This window comes from Taeniopygia guttata, chromosome W (genome assembly GCF_048771995.1).
Source record: "Taeniopygia guttata chromosome W, bTaeGut7.mat, whole genome shotgun sequence".
Taxonomy (NCBI): domain Eukaryota; kingdom Metazoa; phylum Chordata; class Aves; order Passeriformes; family Estrildidae; genus Taeniopygia; species Taeniopygia guttata.
Genome location: NC_133064.1, coordinates 14,659,231 through 14,683,158, shown reverse-complemented (window position 1 = coordinate 14,683,158; position 23,928 = coordinate 14,659,231). Strand labels below are relative to the sequence as shown.

The window sequence follows — 23,928 nt, the reverse complement described above, 5'->3', positions numbered from 1 at the left end:
CACAATAGAATGCTGTGATCTTATCAGTCATGTGGCTAAAAGAACAGGTCCTCTTGGAGGGACTTATCTCTCAGTCATGAGATAAGGAAAGAAAGGGATTGCAGCTCAAGGTGGTAATGGAATACACCCCAATATTATAACCTAGGACACACAGCTATTCTAGAAGTGGTAATTCTTTACTGATTATAGGGTATGCCAGAGTGGTGAATGAGGATGCTTAGTTCTAAAGTACACTTTAATCACTAACAGTGTTTACTATAGCTTGATTTTTAAATTGCAGTGTTTCAGAAACCAGTTGATGCAGTTTTGGTGTCTAAATTGTGGCAAGGCTGTGTACACTCCTCAATTCCCTTATTCTATATAACCTCTAGATGAATTTTAGGCAATTATGTGGTAGAATCTTCCACTTTGGCATTTAGAAGAGAATATGGTTTTTAAGACACTTTTGTGTTAATGACCAAAGTCCTATATTACTATGTTGCTTTCTCCTTTAGAGCAGCTTTGTTCTCTGTCATGCTTGTGTAATCCAGAATGGATTCATTTTTGTCTTGGAATTAATGTTTTTGAACATTCTTAGGTTGTGTGCAATAATGGATTGATGTTATTCATGTTTCTGGTAAACTAAATGCAGGATCATGTGTCAGTCTCATATAAAAATTTCAATCACTCCAAGCAATTTTGCCTCCTTACTGAGATAAATTACTTAGCTTTCTAATTTGAATTGCCAGTGATCTTTTCTAGGTGGTATATGCAGTGTGAAATGACTTTGCTCTGTGAATCTTTAGTAGTTACTCTTATATACTTTCAGGTCTATCAAATACGATGTCAGATGGCGAATTTTTAAGAACAAGCTGTGGTTCCCCTAACTATGCTGCACCAGAAGTAATTTCAGGAAGGTAGTTTCTTTTCTACTAGATGCATGTATGAACTTTTCTATTGGATGCATGTGTGCATGCACTTCAGTCATTTTGCTGCTTAATTCTAAAGGCTACAAAATAGTGTAATTCACAAGCTTTATGCTAAGAAATTGTGGGCTGAACTCCTAATTGCCTTGATAATTTTTCATAAATATTTAAGACTTTGACCTATCTTTGAATAGTTTTTGTAAGGTGGAGGTGATGTCTGATGTTCCAAATACAGTGTCTACAGTGTTCCTGAATTGGTTTAAAAATCTCATTTACAGCTCAGATCTTGGAAGTAGAGGTACAGATAGAAATACAGGCAAAATCTACTGTGAAGTTGAGTAGCAGTTGAATATCTGCTGTAGAATCTATATTCATTCTGAATTTACTCAGTGATTGTCAAATATGCTGCTTTCCCTACCCTAATAACTTTTGCTAATTGGAGGCCAGATGTATGTTTTATTCATGCATTAGCATAGAAGATGTGGCATGTTCTGCTATATGGACTTGTCTTAAGCTTCTTAGCATCTAAGACTTGGAGGCTAGATGACTACATAGATTGCACTCAGTGATAGCAATGTATAACATGGGCTTTCTTGGTAGTAGCTGCAAGTTTCTTTCAGTTTGCCATTATCTTAAATTGTATCTGTGGATTATTTTTATACAATAGAGAGGAAAGCTAAGTACTTTTCTAGTTACTGTTACATATGTGAAAAGGAAGGGCACTACAGTTTGAGGCATAGTACTGAATGCTATAGTAAGTGCAGATTAGTTGTCCAAAGTTCATATACTCTTCATTAAAATGACATATTTTAAGAATGTAGAAAAAATATCTATTTAAATGTATTAAGCACAAATTGCTTTTTTCCCAGATTATACGCAGGTCCAGAAGTAGATGTTTGGAGCAGTGGAGTTATTCTCTATGCTTTGCTATGTGGAACACTTCCATTTGATGACGATCATGTGCCAACCCTTTTTAAGAAGATATGTGATGGTATCTTTTATACCCCTCAATACCTGAATCCATCTGTATCTAGTCTTCTGAAACACATGCTGCAAGTAGATCCAATGAAGAGAGCAACAATCAGAAACATTAGGTAAAATGTTAACTGATATCTGATCAGAAGAGGCTGGAATGTTAATTTTCATGAAAATATGCAGAACAAAGAAATAATTTATGTAGCTTGTCCCTGTTTTATAGTCTGAGATGAAAAATTCAACTTCTGTTTTTTTGGCTTTATCTCTGGCTCTGATCTCCTGTGGCCAATGAAGTATCTGCTGGCAGTCAGAGTAAAACAAATATATATGTTGCATATAAAAATTCTGAGAAATTCTACATTTAAGAGTGCTAAAGCAAGCTTGTTTACCTGAAGAATGGTTTGCAAAAACTGTACGGTATTGACTTCTCTGGGCAAGAAAAATATTTGCTGATATAAACTGCTGGTTTGTATTGTAAATGTCTGAAGGGAAGTTATGACTCTTTAACCTGAAAACTATTGCTTTTATTCAAATTTCTGCAGACTCAGCAAAATCATCTATTGAGGTTGAATATTCCATGTATAAGATGGCACTCACTATTCTAGATTGAAAACCCTGACATGAACCTGTGTATGAGTGACAATTGCTACATAGAATACTGATAAGTTTAAGATTGCAGATAGAGATAGCCATAATGGACTCCAGATTTCAAGACAGAATTATGGAGAGGGTGACCACTTTGACCGGTGAACAGTGGGTAGAATGTTAAAAAAAGGTAGCTTCATGCAATAGCCTAGTTAGTTATTCCTGTTTTATTTGTAAAAAGCTCTAAGGCGAGAGCTCTGAAATACTACCTTACTGAAGATGCTTCCTCATTTAGGAATGGAAGTTATCAAGTTAGCAATGTTCTTGTTCTTTCAGTAAAACAAAAAATGTAATACATATATCCCTTATTGTAGAGTTGTGTTCGCACTGTATTGTAATTTCTATAGTTTTCCCCCCTCCACGCAGCCCCCTCTAGGATCCGACCAGCTCAGAGATATGGGGCTGTGAGGGGAGGAAATACCAGGAGAGGGAAAAGTATTCAAAAGAGGCTCTTACCCCAGGGTGTTGGAACAGCTCTCTTTATTCTGTGGTGTCCATGGAGAGCGGGGCAAAAGAGAGCGAGCAGGAAGTTTCAGGGGTCTATATAGGTTTTGGGCAGGGTGGGCTCTCCTGGCTCCCTGCCAACCCCGTTGGGGCAGGGAGGAGGATCCAGGGGTTATCATGATCAGAGCCACAGAGGCCCTAGGAAAGGGGGGCAAAAGGGTGTCCAGGAGCTCACCGTAACACCTCCCCCTTATTTGTTAAACAAGGTTACAGGAATTCACTGGGCTCAATTCAACCGTGAGTATGGGTTTCCCGAATGCTAGGGTTACAAAGAACAGAATAACAAAGACTAACAAAACTGATCTAACAACAGATGTCCACCACCCCGTGAATCCCCATCCCTTGAATATTCTCTTCAGCATTTGCAGGATGACAACTCGCATGGGGTATATCACAGGGTTGAGTGGAAGGTAGGTCTTCTCTAAAAGGGAAAACCAAACATTTTAAGAACATGTTAAAGTTTCTGTTTCTGCCGGAAGGGATTCATGCCTAGGAACTTTCTTCTTCTCCCATCCGGCGGCGTCTTCTCTTTGAAGCATCAGATACTTGCTTCTTGTCCCCTTCTGCTTGACCTGGATTCTTGGGGACAAAAGGTTTCACCCACTTCTGGGGAATCCACCGAGGGCCTGAGGGAGTAGCTACACACGCATAGCCACGACTCCAGGTTACAAGTTCATAGGGACCCTTGGTTTCCCAAGTTTCTGGATCCCTAATCAAGACCGGGGGATGCTGAGACAATTTGAACTGGTTGCCACTGTTAAAGTGACGCACAACCGGTGGACTCATATTTTCGAATGAACAATTCAGAAAATTGATAGTAAACATAGCTTTACAGAGCTTTTCTCGTGGAGACATCCACGGAGCTGAGCTGTTTTGTCTTTTCAATACCTGCTTGAGCGTCTGGTGTGAACGCTCGACTACAGCTTGACCTGTGGGGGAGTGGGCAATGACAGTTTTATGTTCCACTCCCCACTGTTGGAGAAATTCCAGAAACTCCGTGGATACATACGCTGGGCCATTATCTGTTTTGATCGTTTTTGGCACCCCCAATACTGAAAATGCTTGCACTAGGTGTTGTTTAACATGTGCAGCCTTTTGTCCTATATGGGCAGAGGCATACACTGCACCTGAGAATGTGTCCACGCTCACATGAACGCATTCAAGGCGACCAAAACTCTGAATGTGTGTGATGTCTGTCTGCCATACCTCACAGCTGCTAAGGCCTCTGGGGTTTACCCCCATGCCTAGCGATGGCACGGCCTGGAGCTGACAATTAGGACAGTTGGTCACAATGGCTCGGGCCTGACTCCGTGTTAGCTGGAACTGTCGAATCAAACCTGGCACATTCTGATGGTAGTGCTGGTGACTCAGCTTTCCCTGTTGGAAAACATCAGGGAGACTTGCCTTTTCGACTGGTGCAGCGAAGGAGTCTGCTTTTCGGTTCCCCTCTGCAATCTCACCTGGCAAATCAGTGTGTGACCTCGCATGCATCACAAAGAATGGATGTTCTCGGTGCGAGATTAGATAAATTAGCCTTGAGAGTAACCTGAAGAGATTTTCATTTTCTATTTCTCTGAGCACAGCCTGCTCCGCTCTGGACACTATACCTGCCACATAGGCAGAGTCTGTCACCAAGTTGAATGGCTCAGAAAACTTCTCAAAAGCTCTCACCACTGCAGCCAGTTCAGCCACCTGGGGGGATCCCTCCACAAGCTCAACATCAGCTTCCCAAAGCTGAGTCTGTGGATTTCTCCAAGTCATCACCGACTTGTGGGAAGCCCCAGAGGCATCAGTGAACACTGTGAGAGCCCTGAGCGCCCTCCGGCTCCTTTTCTCTTGAGGAATAAGGTGGAATTCCTCATTGAACAACTTGTGAGACGGGGCATGGACTGATATTTGTCCCCTATAGCTTTCCAGAGATAGCTGGAGACTGGCACTGCTCTGGAGCAAATGCTCAAACATCCCTTTGGTCAGTCTCTCAGGAGAGCTCCTTCCCTCCTCAGAAAGCCTGACTGGAAGGTGGATACATGCAAAGTCACACCCTGCTAATTCACACAACCTCACCCTGGCCTTCTGAATCAGCTTTGCTATCAGCTCTTGTGGCCTAGTGATGGTTTTGGATCTTTGGAACGATAGGAAAACCCATTCTATGATTAAGAGTGTGTCCTTCTGCCCCTTGATCCATTGGAAAATCAACCCATGCAGGTGTGGGAGCTTTCCTAAAACAATGAACTGGAAAGGCAGATTTGGGTCACACCTGTGTGCCTGCCTTTCTGACAAGGCCTTCTCTACCTTTTTGATTGCTGTCTTTGCCTCTGGAGTCAGTTCCCTGGGGGAGGTCAGCTCCCTCTCCCTCTTCAATAAATTGAAAAGAGGTTCCAGATCTTCATTTGTGAGGCCTAGCCAGGGCCTTACCCAATTTAAAGACCCACACAGCGAGTGGAGGTCTGCTTATGTTCTGGGGTTGCAATTGATCTCCAATTTCTGTGGGACAATAGTCCTTGCAGAAATTTCGTGGCCCAGGTATCTCCAAGGTGGCATTCTTTGAATTTTGTTTTCCTGCAATTGGAATCCAGCAGAGGTTAAAACTTTAACCACAAGGTCAAGCGTGTATTGGAGTATAGAGTCATTGGGAGCACACACAAGCACATCATCCATGTAGTGCAGGATGATGGCATCCTTTCTCTCTGCACGCACTGGAGACAGTAGTGCTGCTACATATTGTTGGCATTTGAAAGGGCTGGATTTTAAACCTTGGGGCAAAACTTTCCAGTGGTAGCGTTTCATCGGTGCTTCTCTATTGACCGTGGGAACTGAGAATGCAAACCTCGGGGCATCTTCAGGGCGCAATGGAATTTGGAAGAAGCAGTCCTTTATATCTAACACAGCCAATTTCCAGTCCTGGGGAAGCATAGCTGGACTCGGCATCCCTGGTTGGAGAGGTCCCATGTCCTCCACAATTTTGTTTATCTCTCTGAGATCGTGGAGCAATCTCCATTTGTCCTTCCAAGGCTTTTTTATTACAAAGACTGGGAAATTCCAAGGGCTGTCTGTTTCTTGAAGGTGTCCTTGAGCTACCTGCTCCTCCACAAGTTTTTCAAGCACCTCGAGTTTTTCTCTACTCAAAGGCCACTGTGCTACCCACTTTGGGGTGTTATCCAACCACTTTAACTTGTGGGCAGGGCGCTCCACAGCGGCTACTTCCGAAAATCCTGGGGTGTCCTAGGAATGATTAACTGGACTCCCCACTGGGACATGGTGTCTCTCCCCCACAGAGGAGCCTTATAGTCTGCCACAAATGGGCGAACACTTGCCGATTTCCCATCAGGTCCCTCAATTTGCACTACATTTTTAGAGATTTTTGCCAATGTGGTTCTTCCTATACCCTGAAGTTTGCCTGCCACAGGTTGCACTTCCCAGTGTGGTGGCCACCTAGTTTTGGGTATCACCGTGATGTCTGCACCTGTGTCCAGAACCCCTTCCACCTGAAGATGCTCTGACCCATGTGCTAGGTTGCATGCCATCGAGGGTTTATCCTCTCCTACTACTTCCGCCCAGTAGACTTCTGGAGATTTTCGTTCTACTGTGATTTCTACTGGGATGGGAATGGCTTGTGCCAGAATTTGCCCCTTTTCTAGATAGAATGGAGGGTGCAAGCAACGTGCCAACAGCATAAGGCTGGATATTTTTCCCTTAGTAGTCATGGGAACTATTTCGATCTCAGGAGGTGTGTATGCTGTGTCCCCAATAACAAAATACTCACTGTCCAGTTCCATATCGTACGCCTGCAGGTCCTGTGGGCTTTTTGATAGGTGCACTACAATGACTTTCCAATCAGTGGATCTGAAATGAAATCCTTTGGCAGTCACTAGACGTGGCCGGCCTAGTGGCTGCCAAACCTTGTTAGTTATACATTTCACATTTTTATTTTTCTCTCCCCCCGCCCCCACCATAGTATCCACCCTCCCCCTTATTTGTTAAGAGAGAGGCATTGTCAGATTTTGGTCCCGCTACATTTATATCTTTGCGCGTAGCGGTGGGCACGCGCTGTGCATTCAGTTTTTTTGTTTGTTGATCTGTCTCTGTCTCTGGTTTTGAGGACAGTTTCTGGCAAAGTGTCCTGGTTTCTTGCAATGCAGGCAGATGATGTGCTGCAGCTGTTGTGATGATCTGGGTGGCTTCCTTGGGCTTGATGCAGCAGTAGCAGCAGGCTGTAAATCTGCTGGTGCTCTATGACTGACAGGATTATCAAGCAGCTCTGCTCTCTTGGCACATGCTTCGATCATTTGGGCAAGAGTAGGTGCTGGATCAAGAGGAAGGCTGAGAAGAATCCTATGACAGGTCTCATTTGCATTCCTCTGAACCATTTCTTTAATCAACTCTGTTTGCACGCTGGTGTGTTGCACCTGTTTTTCAACTTGGCTTCTCAAACAATCCACAAACTGTAAAAAACTCTCAGAAGGAAACTGTTTGATGTTAATATAGGTGCATTCAACCTCAGTGCCTGGTAATTGATACAGAGTCTTTTCTGCAGCAGTACAGATTTTTTCCAAGACCGATCTAGATAACAGTCTGGTTTGTTTTTCTGGACATTGTATGTCCCCTGTACCACATAAATGATGTATTGTAATGGGCTGGCCATCAGTGTCAATGGCCGCACTGGGTGTTCGCTGTAATTCTTGCAAAACTGTTTCCAAAGCCAATTTCCACTTATTTTCCCATATCTCATATTCAGAGGATGTTAGTAAACATTTAAACAAATCAGTTATATCTTTCGGCACCATTTCATTTGAATTGAAGGTTGCCCTAATCATACCTTTAAAAATCTCACTAGACCTCCCAAATTCTCTCTGAACTTTACAGATTTCTGTTTTGTCCCTGTATGGGAGAGGTTGGTATGTTCTTGTACCATTTCTTCTCCCTAAATAAACCACTGGAGCTACAGATGGTTTAGATTCCTCGGTAGAGGCAGGCTTATGTCCCCCCCGCGCCCCCCCGACCCCGGTGAGGGGCAGCTCGCCCCCGCCCCCTCGGGCTGTCTGCTCCGCGGTGGAGACTCGGGCCTCGCCCCGGCTCTGAGCCGCTGGGCTGCCGTGCCCTGCCCCCGCCCTGCTGTGAGCCGCTGGGCTGCCGTCCCCTGCCCCTGCCCTGCCGTCCTCGGCGCTGGGGCTCAGAGGAGTGCAGGGGCCGGCCCCGCCCCTGTTCCCGGGGCAACACGGGGGCTGGCACTGATAAGGAGGGTGGGGTGGTGCCGAGGGCGATAAGGAGGCATCGGAGGAGGGGAGGGAGGAGGGGGTGGGGGCGGAGGAGGTGGCGGAGGGCGGGGGAAGCAAAGGAATGTGAGTGGGAGGGGGAGTGGGGGGTGGAACGGCCAGCGCTGGTGGAAGCACATGGCCGCCGCCATGATCTGTCCCCGTGTGGTCCAGAGGCACTGCCGTGCTCCCTGACATGAACTCCAGACTATATTTCTCGGAAAAACAAGGTGTCAGAGGGGAATAAGGGGTGGGTGAGGGGTTTTCAGGGCTGGGATATTGAGGAGGTGGGTAGGAAGGGGAAAAGGGAGTAGTAGAACTGTGGGTCTGCATTTGTGTGCTCTTTTCTGCTTCTAAAATCTTTTTGCGTGCTTGTAAAAATATCGGAATAAATCGAGAGACTTTATGTTCACCATTTTCGACTTTTAAAGTTAATATCTGTCCAATTTGGTTCCAAAAGGAGAGCGAATTCAGTTCTTGCACAGTAAAGTTTGGTATTTCTGCTTTTAGCCAGCACACAAAACGCAGGAGAAGCTTGTTAGAGAATGAAACATCGTTTAAATTATTGCTAAGATGTGTTAGTATACTCTTTTGTTCCAGAGACAGGTTAGTACCCATGATCTTAATCCTATCACTGGTCTACTCTCCACCAGAGGTAATAACACAGCACGAATTATTCGAATTTCCCTCCGTGGAAAACCCGAGCGGGGGGGCACAGGGGGAGGGGTGCTCGTCCTGCAGCTGCCGGGGCGGCTTCAGCACGCTCCTCCCGTGTCTATTCCCCCTGGAACGTGGGTATGCGCAGCCCACCGGTTCCACGCTGACTTGCAGAGGGTCCCTGGCACCCCCCTCGCAAGCAGCCCCCCGCAGTCACTTATGGTAACTCCTCCCAGCCAGGCGCGGTCCCGGGTTCCGCGATCGGAGAACTCACCAAGCCTGCGACTGCGAGATTCGTGTGTGAAAACCTCTAGGGATTCCCTCTCTAGTCGGCTCTTCCTGGGGTACTCGGGCAGAGGTCCCCGACTGGTCCCCGTGACTCAAAGTTTTTAAAGGCAGCTAGAGTACCAGGGCAGCTGACTGTCCCAAAAGCTATTGACTTCCACCGAAATAGGGGGTCCAGCTTCTTCGTGGGCTCAGAGCAGCACACGTTGGGGCGCCAACTGTAATTTCTATAGTTTCCCCCCCTCCACGCAGCCCCCTCTAGTATCCGACCAGCTCAGAGATATGGGGCTGTGAGGGGAGGAAATACCAGGAGAGGGAAAAGTATTCAAAAGAGGCCCTTACCCCAGGGTGTTGGAACAGCTCTCTTTATTCTGTGGTGTCCATGGAGAGCGGGGCAAAAGAGAGCGAGCAGGAAGTTTCAGGGGTCTATATAGGTTTTGGGCAGGGTGGGCTCTCCTGGCTCCCTGCCAACCCCGTTGGGGCAGGGAGGAGGATCCAGGGGTTATCATGATCAGAGCCACAGAGGCCCTAGGAAAGGGGGGCAAAAGGGTGTCCAGGAGCTCACCGTAACACTGTATATCCCCTCTCTGTATGTTTGGTTCATCCCAGTTTTCCCATCAGTACCTGTATGTCCATCAAACAACAAACCCATCCCCCTGTCTCCTCCCAGGTGATGTGTCCATCACCTGCTGTCCACTCCCCTTTGTCCAGACCCTTCTCCCAGGGTCACCAGGTAACCGGACCCTGGCTGGGACCCCTCCCTCATCCCCTCCTCAGTGATCACTCTGAGGCCTTGCCCCCAGAGAGTCACTCCCATGTCCTTCCCCCATTGGCTGGTCAGGTTTTCTCCGCCCCCTCAATCTGGCCGGTCTGGGTGGGGACACGCCCTGTCTCGCTCAGACCTCCTTCGAAGTGACATTAAACTTGGGAACTGATCCTGAAGGGAGAGCGCTTCTTCGCTTGTGGGACTAGCTCGTCTTTGGACTCACGTGGGGCTTCTCCAGGCCCTCCGGGATTCCAGGAGAAACCCTTCCTTCTGCCCGCCTCACCCCAACTGCCCAGCTGGCCGGGCTCCACTGGGAACACCTGTGGATTTGAGGGATAGATGCAGCACCTTATTACTTCATTAAAATAGAAAGTACTTTCATAGAATCATAGAATGTTAAAGGGTTGGAAGGGACCTTAAAGATCATCTAATTTCACCTCCCCCCCCCCCCCTCGCCATAGACAGGAATACCTTCCACTAGAGCAGGTTGCTTAATATTGGCAATGGAGAGATGGGGACATCTGAGCTTGGATCAGAAGCCAATTTTTATTGAGAGTACAAAGTGTTTATGTAGGGTTAACTTGTATGACATTTATATAGGGTTCTATTTTTGCTAACAATTTCCCTTTGGTTACACATTCTTCATGACATCAGTTACCTGGTAATCATTGTCTTATCACAAAGTTTCACAACATGCCTCTTGGTCACTTCTAGCCCAGGGAGCAGTTATCTGTGTCTGTCTCTCCCATTGTTTCTGCTCGATCAAGCCTAAGATATCAGGCTCCTTTATCAGTTCCACTGTACTCTCTCTCTTACTGTCTATACCTCCCCCTTTCCTTTCAACTAAAAATACACTCAAGTGACTTGTATATTAGTTTTTTCACACACTGTAAAATACAAGGAATAACCATAACAATACAGAATATAATGCCTAATACATATAAGCCTAAGGCTCATCTGATTGAATTCTAAAGTTCCATTGGTATCCCTTCCTCATAGGGCACTGGTAACAAAAACAGTTTGACTGAGGTGAGGTGTCCCTCAGGGCCTTTGATCTGTATCAAGTGCCAGGTTTGATAGCTTCGGCTGCTCCCTCCAATGCCTGAAAGTGCCCGAGGCACTTCAGCAAGGGACCATTTTGAGCGCCATGTAGCTTGACAGCCCCTGTGTCTATGAGATCAACAAGTGTTATCTTTTTTCCTTTTTATGTCAGGGTACATCAGCATGTGGGGTGTTGTTCCAATATAGGTTGTACCCAGCATATTTGGGGTGTCCCAGTAGACCCAAATCCCCCTTGTCACGTTATGTCTGTGAACGGTGCACTCATGGTTTGGGGAAGTCAAATCAATTGAGCTATTCGAGTTCCTTGGGGAATGGAGCAAGGTGGTTGAGGTGTCCAGGACATGATCATAATTTCATTGTCAGAGACTATAACCCCAGGGGGAACAAACAGTCCCATCAAAGAGGTAGATGATGTCGTGGTTTGACACGGAAAAAGAATTTTCTCGGAAGGAAGAGGTCAATTTGGATATTGACCAATTGAAGGTTGACACGCCTCTGAGAACACAGAGGGGTTAAAAGCAGAATTCCCAGGAGAACTCGCGCTCTTTGGTTCTTGTCAGCGTGCAGTGCAGACCCTCCCCTGCCCGGCCTGTAGCTGGGTGGGGGAGGGGAAGGCCCATGGCCTGACTGAGGTAGGCCGAAGGGTGGAGGGGACTGGACCCCCCTGCAGATGGAAGGGTGGAGAAAATCGTGGATGTCTCCGTTCCCCCCCCCCCCCCCCCGAGTCTCTCTCTCTCTCTCTCTCTCTCTCTCTCTCTCTCAAGAGACAGCAGCAGTTTTGTCAGCAGTTCACCGTGGGGAAGGAGAAGAGCGGGGGGGGGGGGCGCAAGGTGCCCAGCTGCCTGTGGGAGTCAGAGCCTGGGCAGCGAGCCATCTTTGGGAGTCGGGACTTTTAACCCTTCCTTGAGAAATGAAAGCTTTGTGAAATTTTTCTCCTCCTTGGTTTGAAAGAGAGAAAGAGAGACAGCTTGGACCCTGGGATGTTAGAAGGAGAAATTCTAGGTGGGAGGAGATGATGGAGTCGCTTTTGGCTGGACTTTTTCTTGGTAGTCACAGACTGAACCAATCTTCTCCTCCAAGAGAGACTGTATTTTAGGAGGATGCTGGTGAGCCAAAGAGACCTGCTTCAGCTGGGAAAAGACAGAAGTGGAGCGAACAGAGAAAAGTTAAGGAGGTTTGTGGTGGTGCCCCCCGTCTTCAGAGAAGAAGAGAAGAAGATCTCTGTTCTTGGACCCTCAGCCCCAGGGGAAATGCGGAGGGGGACTGTGGTCCCAAAAATGAAAAACTGAACTGTTGTTTTTTCCCCTCTTGGCAGGGCATCCTTGAAAGGAAAAATCCTAAAAGCAGTCTGTCCATCCATTCATTGGTGGTGAGAGCACTGTGCATGGAAAGGAGAGGGTCACCATTGGCAAACTTTTTTTCTCTGGGCGGTGCCATGTGTGACATAGAAGCACAGGGTGTGGCAGCTGTGTTTCTTGGGGGGTCTGTGGCACAGGAGGGGCTCCTCTCTCCCTCGATGGACTGAGAATCAATTGTCTGGAGGGTGGAAACCTGATTGGGGTCCAGGTTGTTTCTCACTGTGGTTTGTTGGAGTTGGGTGGTGGGAGGAGGAATGCTTTGGAAGTTTTTAATTTTGATTTTTGTGTGGTTTTTTTCCCTTTCTTTTTCCTTTTATAGTAGTATAGTAGTAGTAGCTTAATAAAGTTTTTTTTCTTGTTACTAAACTCTGGCCTGCTTTGCTCTCTTCTCGATTGCATTTCACAGCATTCAATTGAGAGATTGGATTTTCATGGGGGCACTGGCATTGTGCCAGTGTCAAGCCATGACAATGACCAACCTTAAAAGCAATGCATGCATACGCTGCCCTGGTGGTCCAAAAACTCCAGTGGGAAGCAAATGAACAGATGAATCATGTAAAATTACCGTGATGGAAGTTACCAGGTCCAGTCTGTCACTTCCTGGTGTGGCGGGTTGTAAATTGGCGACGGTCCTGTGAAGGCTGCTTGCGGCGGTATCTGGGCTGAGGCTTGCTGTGTTTCACTCTGAGGCATCAGGTAGGGTATTTGTGCCTGTGCACGGTTCCACCCCACGCTTCAGCTGCTCCAGTTTCCCGATATTGGATGCCCTTCAAAATCATACTTGGAACGACATTGATTAGTATAATGCCTTCCTTTACAGCACTGAGGGCAAATACCAGGAGCTTTGGATCTGACTTCCCCCTTTTGGAAACAGTCCTTTTTCAAATGCCCAGATTTCCCACACCCAAAGCATGTTCGTGGGTCCCCTGGCATAATCTTCAAAGCTGCAAAAGCATTAGCTGTACCAGCCCCCACAGCTTCATAAGTAACTGTTGCCGTATGCTGAAGTGTGCAATTACAGCCTCAGTCATTTCCAGCAGGGTGGGTTCCTCCTTAGGCAAGTACTTAAGTGTGGGAATCCAGGGCTTCCCTCTGGCTTCCCTGGCAGGTCTGGGACCCTGGCAGGGGTCAGGAACCCCCCTGTACAGAGCCCCGAGAGACACTGTCTGTGATCTCTGTCCATGGAGAGGAGTTTTCAATCTTACAGGATGAATTACAAGCTTTGAGTGTTTGATAAGAGTAATAATTAAGTGTGACACGGGTGCAAAAGTAAAATTTTAGGTTTCTAGATTAGGGGTTCAGAGGGGACAAGATGGAGGAAATTGGGTGTGTCTTGTCCTTTTCCTCCTTCTTCATGCCCTCCATGTTTCACTGTAGTGTTGGCATTTTTCTATTGGTTTAGGCTGGGGACACACTGTTTAACGTAGATGATAGATATTGGCACATTATTGTAAATATAGCACACGTAGTTTCTGGTATATAATGTTTGTAACATCCCACTGAGGGGCAGAGCCCCGCATGCTGCCCTGCAGGACAGACCTGCATCAGGGCAGCAGAACATGTTATAGATAAGCAAGAATAAACAACCTTGAAAACAGCACAGACGAATTATGGCTTCTTCTTTGGCAACGGGGCAGAAAGACAGAGACTTTCTACAATCTCGGAATCACCACTACCCACAGATTCCAACACTTAAGCAGTTTTTTACAATCGTCATTAGCATTTTCAACAGCTAATTTTAAAAGCAACACCTCTCTGGCAATGTAATTCTCAATTTGTCTTTCACAAGCATGTTTTAAGCAGTCAAGAAATTGCCCATGCTTTACATTAGTAAATACTTTTTGGGGGGTTGCAGCATTGGGAACCTTTAAAAATGCAATACGTGCAGCTTCAGTAATGCCCTCAAGGGCTTCTCTAGGAATGCGGGCTTGCCCCGAAGGGTCTGAATGTGCCTCTTCTCTGGCCAGGTGGTCAGTCATGAGGGCTGTGATATTCTGGTTTGTATGCCCTACAAATTTTACAAGCAAAGCTTCTAACCCCTTTTTCCACTGAGCATCAAAAAAAAGCATACTGAGTTTGGGTTAATAATAAGTTTGCAGGTCCATTTAAATCATGAGGGAGTCATAAGATGAGTTGACAACGTAGACCGTAAAAAATTAACAAAATAGGGAGACCCCAACCCATCTTCTGTAGCCGTGTGGCATAGTTCCCTAATTTCCAAATAAGCGAGGGGTTCCCACTGTGGGTTGTTTCCCCTGGCACCGCAAAGCCTGACTGGCACGAATATTTTTGCTGCAATATCAAAATCTCCCTCCTTAAGAGCCTTTTTCTTTATCCACATCCAGTTATCATGAGGATCAGGAGGGAATAGGTCAATCTCATAATCTGAAGGTCCCAGATCAAAGGGGTACCCGTCCTCCCCACTGCTAGAGCCGAAGGTAGCAATCTAGGCTGCTAACAACCATGAGACAGGATGCCTTTCTCCTCCTTTATCTGGGCAGAGGGATGGTTGATGGCTGCAGCTGCTCTTCAGTACCAGGGGCACCAGTTTCAAGTGGGTAGAGAGAGTCAGAGCAGGGTAGGAGGCCAGCGGTATCTGCAGATGATAGAGCCTGAGACTGTTCTTGCTTTTTCAATGTCTCAAAAATCATTCTCCAGGACGGGAGCATGCACATTACCAGTTTATGTCCTGTAGAGGCCAAATCATAGAGCTTAACCCCCACATCATCCCAAACAGCAGATGTAAAAATAGAGGAGGCAGTGATGTTGGGACATTTAACAGCCACCCATTTAAGAATGTGTTTCAAATCCAGCTTTGGCAAGGACTTGCCGTGTTTTGCAAGCAAAGCAAGCATTAGTTCAAAAATGCCTCTCTCTTTAGACATGCTTTGTCCCATGTCCCCCCGGCTCACCTCCTTTGTGGAGGAATTATTTTGGGACCACTCCTGGTTCTCGCACTAGCACTTCCAGTTCCTAGGGGCTCACCAACTGCAGCCAGATAGGCTGGTTCTTGCTCTTCACATGGGGCTACCAATTATTGGCAATGGAGAGACAAGGACATCTGAAGGATCAGAAGCCAATTTTTATTGAGAATATAAAGTGTTTATATAGGGTTTACTTGTATGACACTTATATAGGGTTCTATTTTTGGTAACAATTTCCATGACCTGGTAGTCATTGTCTTATCACAAAGTTTCACAACATGTCTCTTGGTCACTTCTACCCCAGGGAGCAGTTATCTGTGTCTGTCTCTCCCATGGTTTCTGCTCAATCAGGCCTAAGATATCAGGCTCCTTTATCAGTTCCACTGCACTCTCTGTCTTACTCTCCATAGCTCAAGGCCTTATCCAACCTGGCCTTGAACTCTTCCAGGGATGGGGCATGCACAACCTCCCTGGGCAACCTGTCCCAGTGCCTGACTGCCCACACAATAAAGAATTTCTTCCTAATATCTAACCTAAGTTTCCCCTCTTTCAATTTGTACCCATTACTCCTTGTCCTATTACTACAGTTTTTAACGAAGAGTCCCTCTCTGGCTTCCCTGTAGGCTCCTTCAGGTACTGAAAGGAGCTGTCAGTTCTCCAGGGTGAACAGCCCCAACTTTCTCAGCCTGTCTTCATAGAGAAGGTGCTCAAATCCTCTCATCAAGTTAGTGTCCCTCCTCTGGACTTGCTGCAACAAATCCATGTCCTTCTTATGTTGGGGACACCAGACCTGAATGCAGTACTCCAGGTAGGGTCTCACAAGATCAGAACAGAGGGAGAGAATCACCTCTCTCACCCTGCTGGCCACTATCCTTTGGATGCAGCCTGGGATTCCATTTGCTTTCTGGGCTGTGAGCGCTCACTGCCAGCTCATGGTGAGTTTTTCATTACTTATCACCCCCAAGTCCTTATCTGCAGAGCTGCTCGATCACTTCTCTGCCCAACCTGTAGGCGTGCCTGGGATTTCTTTGACCCAGGTATAGGACTTTGCACTTGGTTTTGTTGAACTAGATGAGGTTTACACAGACCCACTTCTCAAGCGTGTCAAGTTCCCTCTAGATGGCATCCTTTCCCTCCATTGTGTCAACTGCACCACACGGCCCGGTGTTGTCAGCAAATTTGCTGAGGGTGCCCTCGATCCCACTGTCCATGTTGTCGTCAAAGATGTTGAACAGTATTGGCCCCAGTACCCACCCCTGAGGGACACCACTCATCACTGGTCTCCATGTGGACAATGAGCTGTTGACCCCAACTCTTTGCATGCAACCAGCCAGCCAGTTCTTTATCCACCGAGTGGTCCATCCATCAAATCCATGTCTCTCCAATTTGGAGACAAGGATGTCATGCGGGACAGTGTCAAATACTTTGCACAAGTCCAGGCAGATGATGTCAGTTGCTCTGCTCCATCTACCAATGCTGTAGCCCTGTCACAGAAGGTCACCAAATTTTTCAGGCATGATTTCCCTTTTATAAAGCCATGTTGGCTTTTAACAATCACCTCTGTTTTCCATGTGCCTTAGCATAATTTCCAGGAGAATCTGCTCCATGACCTTGCCTGGCACAGAGGTGAGACTGACTGGGCTGTAGTACCCTGGCTCTTCTGCTTTCCCCTTTTTAAAAATGGGAAATATATTTCCTTTTTTCCAGTCCTTCTGGGAAAACAGACTGACTGCCAAAATTTTAAAAAAAATATGGATAGTGGCTTAGCAACTTTCTCTGCCAGCTCCCTCAGCACCCATGAATGAATTTCATTGGGTCCCATGGACTTGTGCACATTCAGGTTCCTTACATGGTCTCAAACCTGATATTTTTCTACAGTGGGCTTAGAGTCTTCATTCTCCCAGTCTCTTTCTTAACTTGAGGAGTATGGCTGGAGCACTTGCTGTTGAAGGTTGAGGCACAGAAGTCATTGAGAAGACTTGCAGAAATCAAAGCACTAAGAACTAAACATTTTAAAACTTAAGCTAAGTTCCTATCCATTCATCTAAGTCATGAAAAAAGATGTTGAAAAATGTTGACTACAGAGCATGGATGGATTTTTGAATCCTAAACAATTTTGCCCTGTTAGCTATGAGACATCATCTCAGTTTAAAGGATAAACTTTTGAGTTTGACTCCCTTAATTTTTCTAGTGGCATGTGCATGCAAAGAAAGTGGCCCACTGTAACAAATAATAACAAAATATTCAGTTATTCAGCTAGAGCTATGCTTTATAATCATATAGGAAAAACTTTTTCGACTTCTAAGTTAATTGCTTTCATATGATGTGAAATATTACCCCCGCAGCCCCCGGAGTTACTAGGCTAGCCCAGATCTGAAAGGCCTTTGGGGGAATATTTTGGGGCAAGGCAAAAGATTCCAAAAGAGGGTCTAACCCCCGATGTAGTCCAAGACGTTTATTCTCAAAGGTTTCCAGGGGAGAAAGAGGGAAAGAGGGTGAACAAGGAAAAACAGAGCCTTATATAGACTCCTGCTCAGGAAAAGATAATTGACTCTCAGCCAATTAGGTCAAGAAAGGAAGGAAGGGTTAAATTAACATGCTTACAGATACAGGGGTCTCTGCGGGGGAAAAAACATTTTCCAGTGGAATACAACAATGATGAAAGTACATTTTGCTCAATTCAGTTGTGCTGAGGCATATTCTCAGGCTCATACTTACTAGAGATTGATCAATATAACTGCTCTTAAATCCATAGCAAGTCTTTATGCTATAGAATAAGATATAAAATTAGCATCATGCTGTATCCTTTGACCAGTTAAACAGCTTACTCTAGGCACACAAAATTATTTATTTCCATATGTTATAAATGAAAATTTGTCCAGCCAAATTAAAATGAGAAATAAATTATTTATTTTGCAATCAAATTCTATCTAGCCAGCCACAAGGAAAGAACAGAGCCAAGCCCGGGGTCGGCCCTGGGTGTGCAACAAAGAGGTCAGCCTCAGCAGAGGTTTTCCTCTATGCCCACACACCTCCATCCTGGTACAAGCGGTTTTTATAGGGAAAATTCCGCTTGAAGCCAAGATTTCAGCAATCAGTCTTTTCTTCCATTCAGGGTCCATAGGTTAATAAGATTTTCTTTTTTTGGTGATGAAGAAGAACAATTCAGTGTCGGAGTTGTTGAATCCTTTGATGAAGTTTACTGGAACACTGCATTCACATGTATCTGTCCGGGGATTTCCATGATATCCATCTCGGGTCGTTCACGCGATGATCAGCGCCTGGGGTCCCTGTATCTCTCCAGACATGGCCCATCTCCTGGCGAGCCATACCTTCTTACTTGTAAATCAGTTTCCAATATACACTCGGTCTCGCCTGCAAGGGTGGGGGGGCTAATACAAACGAGCATAATATAGCAAGTGTCCAATATTACACATTTCATACAAGCAATGGCGCAAATTATGTTTACTACACATAACACGTATGATTGGGCAACCTAAGTATTTGGTTCCTTCTATATATTTCCTTTTCACTCTTAGCCTATGGATACACTAGTAAAGAGGTACAGATCAACTCTTCTGTAGCCTTCCCTCAACTCTTTAAGGCTTGAAGAGACAGCAAGGGGGTTTTCTGAATGGAAAACTCATAGGCAGCTTGTTGGGGGTGGGGAGCATGTGACTTCAGTGTTCAAACGTTTACTAAAAAATCCTATTCAGTATAAAGATTTCTTTAATTTGTTAAGTATTCTTGTGTATGTACTTGGGGAGGGACAGTTTTAATTGGGTAGCATACATATTTCAGTTGAAAATATCTCAAAATTAAAATTGTTTTTCTTTTTACTGCCACCAACTACAAACCCAATGCCAAAACCACAACTATTTATATAAGAAGCTGGTTGACTTATACAAAGATATTATTCATGATCAGGTAGTTGAAACTCTTAGAGGAAAGAGTCATTTTTCAGTCTCCTGCAAAATGTCTAGCAAAATCTTGTGAAGGAGATGATTACTTTTCACTGGGCCTGTTGTGTTGCACAGAAGGGGACTTGTACTGACAACTGTTGATCTTTTTTGTATAGACTAAGAATAATTTTATTTTTTAAATAATTTAATAATAAAAAGGCTTGCTTTGCATATATATACTCGGATTTTATTTTTAAATCTAGAGAACATGAATGGTTTAAGCAGGACCTTCCCAAGTACCTGTTTCCTGAAGACCCGTCATATAGTTCTACCATGATTGATGATGAAGCCTTAAAAGAAGTGTGTGAGAAGTTTGAATGCACTGAAGAAGAAGTGCTAAGTTGTCTGTACAGCCAAAATCATCAGGACCCTTTAGTGGTTGCGTATCACCTCATTCTAGATAATAGAAGAATAATGAATGAGGCCAAAGACTTCTACTTGGCTACAAGCCCACCGGATTCTTTTCTTGATGATCACAATCTGTCTCGACCTCATCCTGAAAGAGTGCCATTCTTAGTAGCTGAAGCACCACATCCGGCCATACTCTTGATGAGCTGAATCCACAGAAGTCAAAACACCAAGGTGTAAGAAGAGCGAAATGGCACTTGGGAATACGGAGTCAGAGTAGACCAAATGATATCATGTCTGAAGTTTGTCGAGCAATTAAACAACTGGATTATGAATGGAAGGTAAAGAATAAAGGGTCTTTACAGCAGACAACAGTACATTTTTGTTTGAGCTGTGTAATTACAAAGCCGTGAAGTATGAAACTGTTCTCCTGTGCTGTGGAAAATAGTCTTGTGTGCCTGTACTGACTACTTGCATTTTCTGTGCAGGAAGGGTTTGGGGAGGAAGGCTATTTATGCTGGCAGGAATAATCTTGCTAATGTGCTTATTCTTTCTACTGGGGCTCTGGGAATATGTTGAGTAGGGTGTCTTGTCTGAGGTTTTTTGGTGTGTTTTTGTTGGCAATAAAAACTCTGACAAGCAAACCTGAAATCACTTAATAACATCAGCGACTTGAAATAAGAAAAACAATGTGCAGTGCTTCTAAAACAGTTCTAGTTACTAAGTCAAATCTCTTGTGTATTAGGTTGTAAATCCATACTATCTGCGTGTTCGAAGCAAGAATCCAGTGACAAATGCATATTCCAAAATGAGTCTACAGTTGTATCAGGTGGATAGCAGGACATACTGGACTTCCGTAGCATTGATGGTATGTAAAGACTTAAGTCAATGGACTTGTAAGGGGAATAATTTTAAATGCAAACATGTCAACTTACTTGTTTATAAGTGATGTAAGTGTTGCCCTTTATTTAGTTTAAGCCAAGCTAGATCTGCATTAATGTTTCTTTATTCCTTCCTTGTCTAGTGTTCCTATGATCAGATGGTTAGCTGTTTCATTCCTTAAATAATCACTTTTTAGATATATCAACTCTCAAACTTCTACATTTTGTGTCTGCACCAGCACTAATATTGCTGGTGCAAAAGGGGAAGGATTGTTGGAGGTGAGTTTTGAATCAACCTAAACTGGTTTTGTGGCCTCACCCCCAAATTTAAACTTTTAATTTAGATCTGAAGTAAGTATGGGAACATATTTTCCTAGTGAAGATAAAGCTTGGCATTTAGGCATGCAAATTTGACTTTAGCTGTACATTGATGTACTGCATCTGGCTGAGATGGAGTTAACTTTCTTCATTGTAGCTGGTATGGTGCTATGTTTTTCATCTGTGACTAAAACAGTGTTCTGGCTATTGCTGAACAGTACTTGCATAGTATCTAGTGTTTCTGTTTTCTCACTGTGGTGCACCCAATGAGTAGGCTGGGGGTGAATAAGAAGTTTTATGGGGACATAACCTGAACTGCTGACCTGGCTTGATCAAAGTGATGTCATGCTGTATGATGTCATGCTTAGCAAAAAATCTGAGTGGATGGGAGTTTAGGGAAGGTAGCCATTGTTCAGAGACTGGCTGCGTGTTAGTATGCTTATTAGGAGGTGGCACGTGGTCGCCTTTGCATCACTTTTTTTTTCTTTCTTCCTTCATCTTAGTAAGCTGTTTATCTCAATCTATGAGTTTTCTTGCTTTTGTCTTTCAAATTCTCTTCCTCCATTGCACTAAGGGTAGGGCGGAGTGAATGAAGGGCTGGCTGGGGATTTAGCTGTCAGCAAAGTCCAACCCAACAATGCTAGGAGTAGACAAAATTTAAGATGGGCATATGCTTGCAGTAAGTGAAGTCTTGAAAGTGGATGGACAGATCTGTAGAAAAAACTTTTATAGAGTGCCATTATCACAGCATACAACTCTAGTGTGGTTTAAGCCCAGCTAGGAACTAAGCCTCACACAGCTGCTCCTTCACTTTCCCCTGGTAGAATGGGGGAAGACAATCAAAAGGGCAAAACTGAGAAAACTCATGGGTTTAGCTAGAGACAGTTTAATACGGAAAGCAAAAGCCACATGTGCAAGCAAAGCAAAACAAGAAATTTGGTTACTCCTTCCCATGGGCAGGCAAGTGTTCAGCCATTTCCATCATACATAACAGTTACTTGGGAAGACAAATGCCATCATTCCAAACATCCCCCACTTCCTTCTTCCCTCAGCTTTATATGCTGAGTATGATGTCATATGGTCTGGAATATCCCTTTGGTCAGTTGGGGTCAGCTGTCCCAGCTGTGTTCTCTCCCAACTTCTTGTGCATCCCCAGCCTACTTACTGGTGGGGTGGTATGACAAGCAGAAAAGTCCTTGATGCTGTGCAAGCTCTGCTCAGCAATAACAAAAACATCCCTGTATTTTCACACACTGTTTCAGCACAAATTCAATCCATAGCCCCGTGCTAGCTACTAGGAAGAAAATTAACTATTCCAGTGAAAACCAGCACAAACTGCAAGTCATACCTTCCTGAAAATGGAGGAGCAAATATAGACTGGCCATAATGCTTGTTTACGAGCATAATAGACTAAAGCAAATTATTTCTAGCCAACAGTGTACATGATATGCCTAGGACAACATGTGTCATGGAAAAAGAATTTACTGGAATATGGCTGGATTACAGTACAGGATGGCTAAGGCTGAGTCTCATGACAGTTTAATCTGATCTGACTTGGCAATGCAATTCTTGCCTTGTCCCTTCTAACCATATAAGTGCTTGCTTAGCTCTAGTAGTATTTGATACAGGGCATTAATCCCTTTCCTGCACTGACCTCTACTGTAGTATAGGACAAATGCTATTCCTGTTGAAGGGGAGATGACTGCTTAGAGCCATGCAGCTGGGGCAGCTTCAGTCCTGGCCTCAGTTCTTGAGGAAATACAAGCCTAGTGCATGGATTTGGCATCTGTCTTCCTGCAGTGAAGCTGATCTGACTTGCCCTCCACCACAGCTAGCCATTCTCTAGCCCTCTTGCAAACTGTAGTTTAAAGTAGCTTTGATGTGAAGACCCAATCTCTTCTGTGTTCACTGACTTCTCTTAGAAATAACTTTTTCTGATGACAGGTGCAAGTCAAAACTAATGTTGAGTATTTAAAGTAAGAATAGAGATATTTCAGCAGAAAATTACCTTCAGTATGAGGTAGAAATGCTTCCATCTTAGAAGTAAACAAACTGTTGCAGCCCAAATGCATATTAAAGAGAAAACCTTCCAAAAAGGAAGGATGTAGATGCTAGCATTTAATGCATCAATGAATTATAAGGAAATACAAAGTATGAATAACCAAATAGAAAGAAAGCAAATTAAATAATATCAAAAAGCATCTACACAATGTTCAAAATGTTATTTGATTTAACCTTATGATGCTGTCATGTTTCTGTTTTAAGCTAAAGCTAAATCTATTTAACTATTAGCTGCTGAAACTACATGAAAAATGAAGTGAGTGCTGGTCTAAACTAGATCACATAGTCCTGGAGCACAGTTCAAAGCACAAGAATAATTTGCATAAGGACATTTAATTCTGTTGCTATACATATAGGTTTTTTGTATCAACTACATACAGTTGTAAAAGCTGTTTATGTATTAATCAACATTTAAGAAAATCAAGATTGGAAGTGTGAAAAAGTTTGCTGTTCCTATGATTAATTTTCCTCATCTCTCCAATTGTCCCCCAGATGAAATTACTGAAGCAAAATCTGGGACTGCAACTTCACAGAGATCAGGTTCTGTGAGCAACTGTAGATCCTGTCAAAAAGATTCAGATGGTGATGCACAGGGAAAATCTGCAGATATATACCTTACACCATCAGTAACCTCTTTGATTGATTCTTCTAAGGCTGAATTAACTCCAAGACCAGGGAGTAATACAATAGAATTCTTTGAGATGTGTGCAAATCTTATTAAAATACTTGCACAATAAGTTTGAAAGTGGGCTTATTTCTTTTACAGCAATAAGCATCCCTAAATCATAGTCAAATGCTTCCAGTTATAATTAAGTTAAATGAACTAAGATGCTGAAAAAACTAGCCACAGAATTCAATTTTCAGTGGTATTGTAATGATTCTAGGCCATTATGTAAATTATTTTGAAGCTGGAGTGAATTCTGATTGTCCACTGTCCAATAGCATAATACAGGTATAGGAAGTCATGTGCCCTTGGCAGTGTTCATAACACTTTACACTGATTGCACATTAGAATTCAAATATTT

General features: G+C 44.3%; 1 protein-coding gene across 1 annotated transcript in view; it reads left to right on the top strand.

The window, feature by feature from the left end:
* The window catches only part of LOC116806958 (5'-AMP-activated protein kinase catalytic subunit alpha-1-like), a 40,743-nt gene extending 17,103 nt beyond the window's left edge, over positions 1-23,640 (top strand). The window contains 7 exon segments of the mRNA XM_032744765.2: positions 809-896; positions 1,775-1,999; positions 19,499-19,824; positions 19,827-19,984; positions 20,389-20,488; positions 20,491-20,511; positions 23,396-23,640. Of these exon segments, the coding sequence (XP_032600656.1) occupies positions 809-896; positions 1,775-1,999; positions 19,499-19,824; positions 19,827-19,984; positions 20,389-20,488; positions 20,491-20,511; positions 23,396-23,640 (1,163 nt within the window).
* Positions 23,641-23,928: the final 288 nt, after the last annotated feature.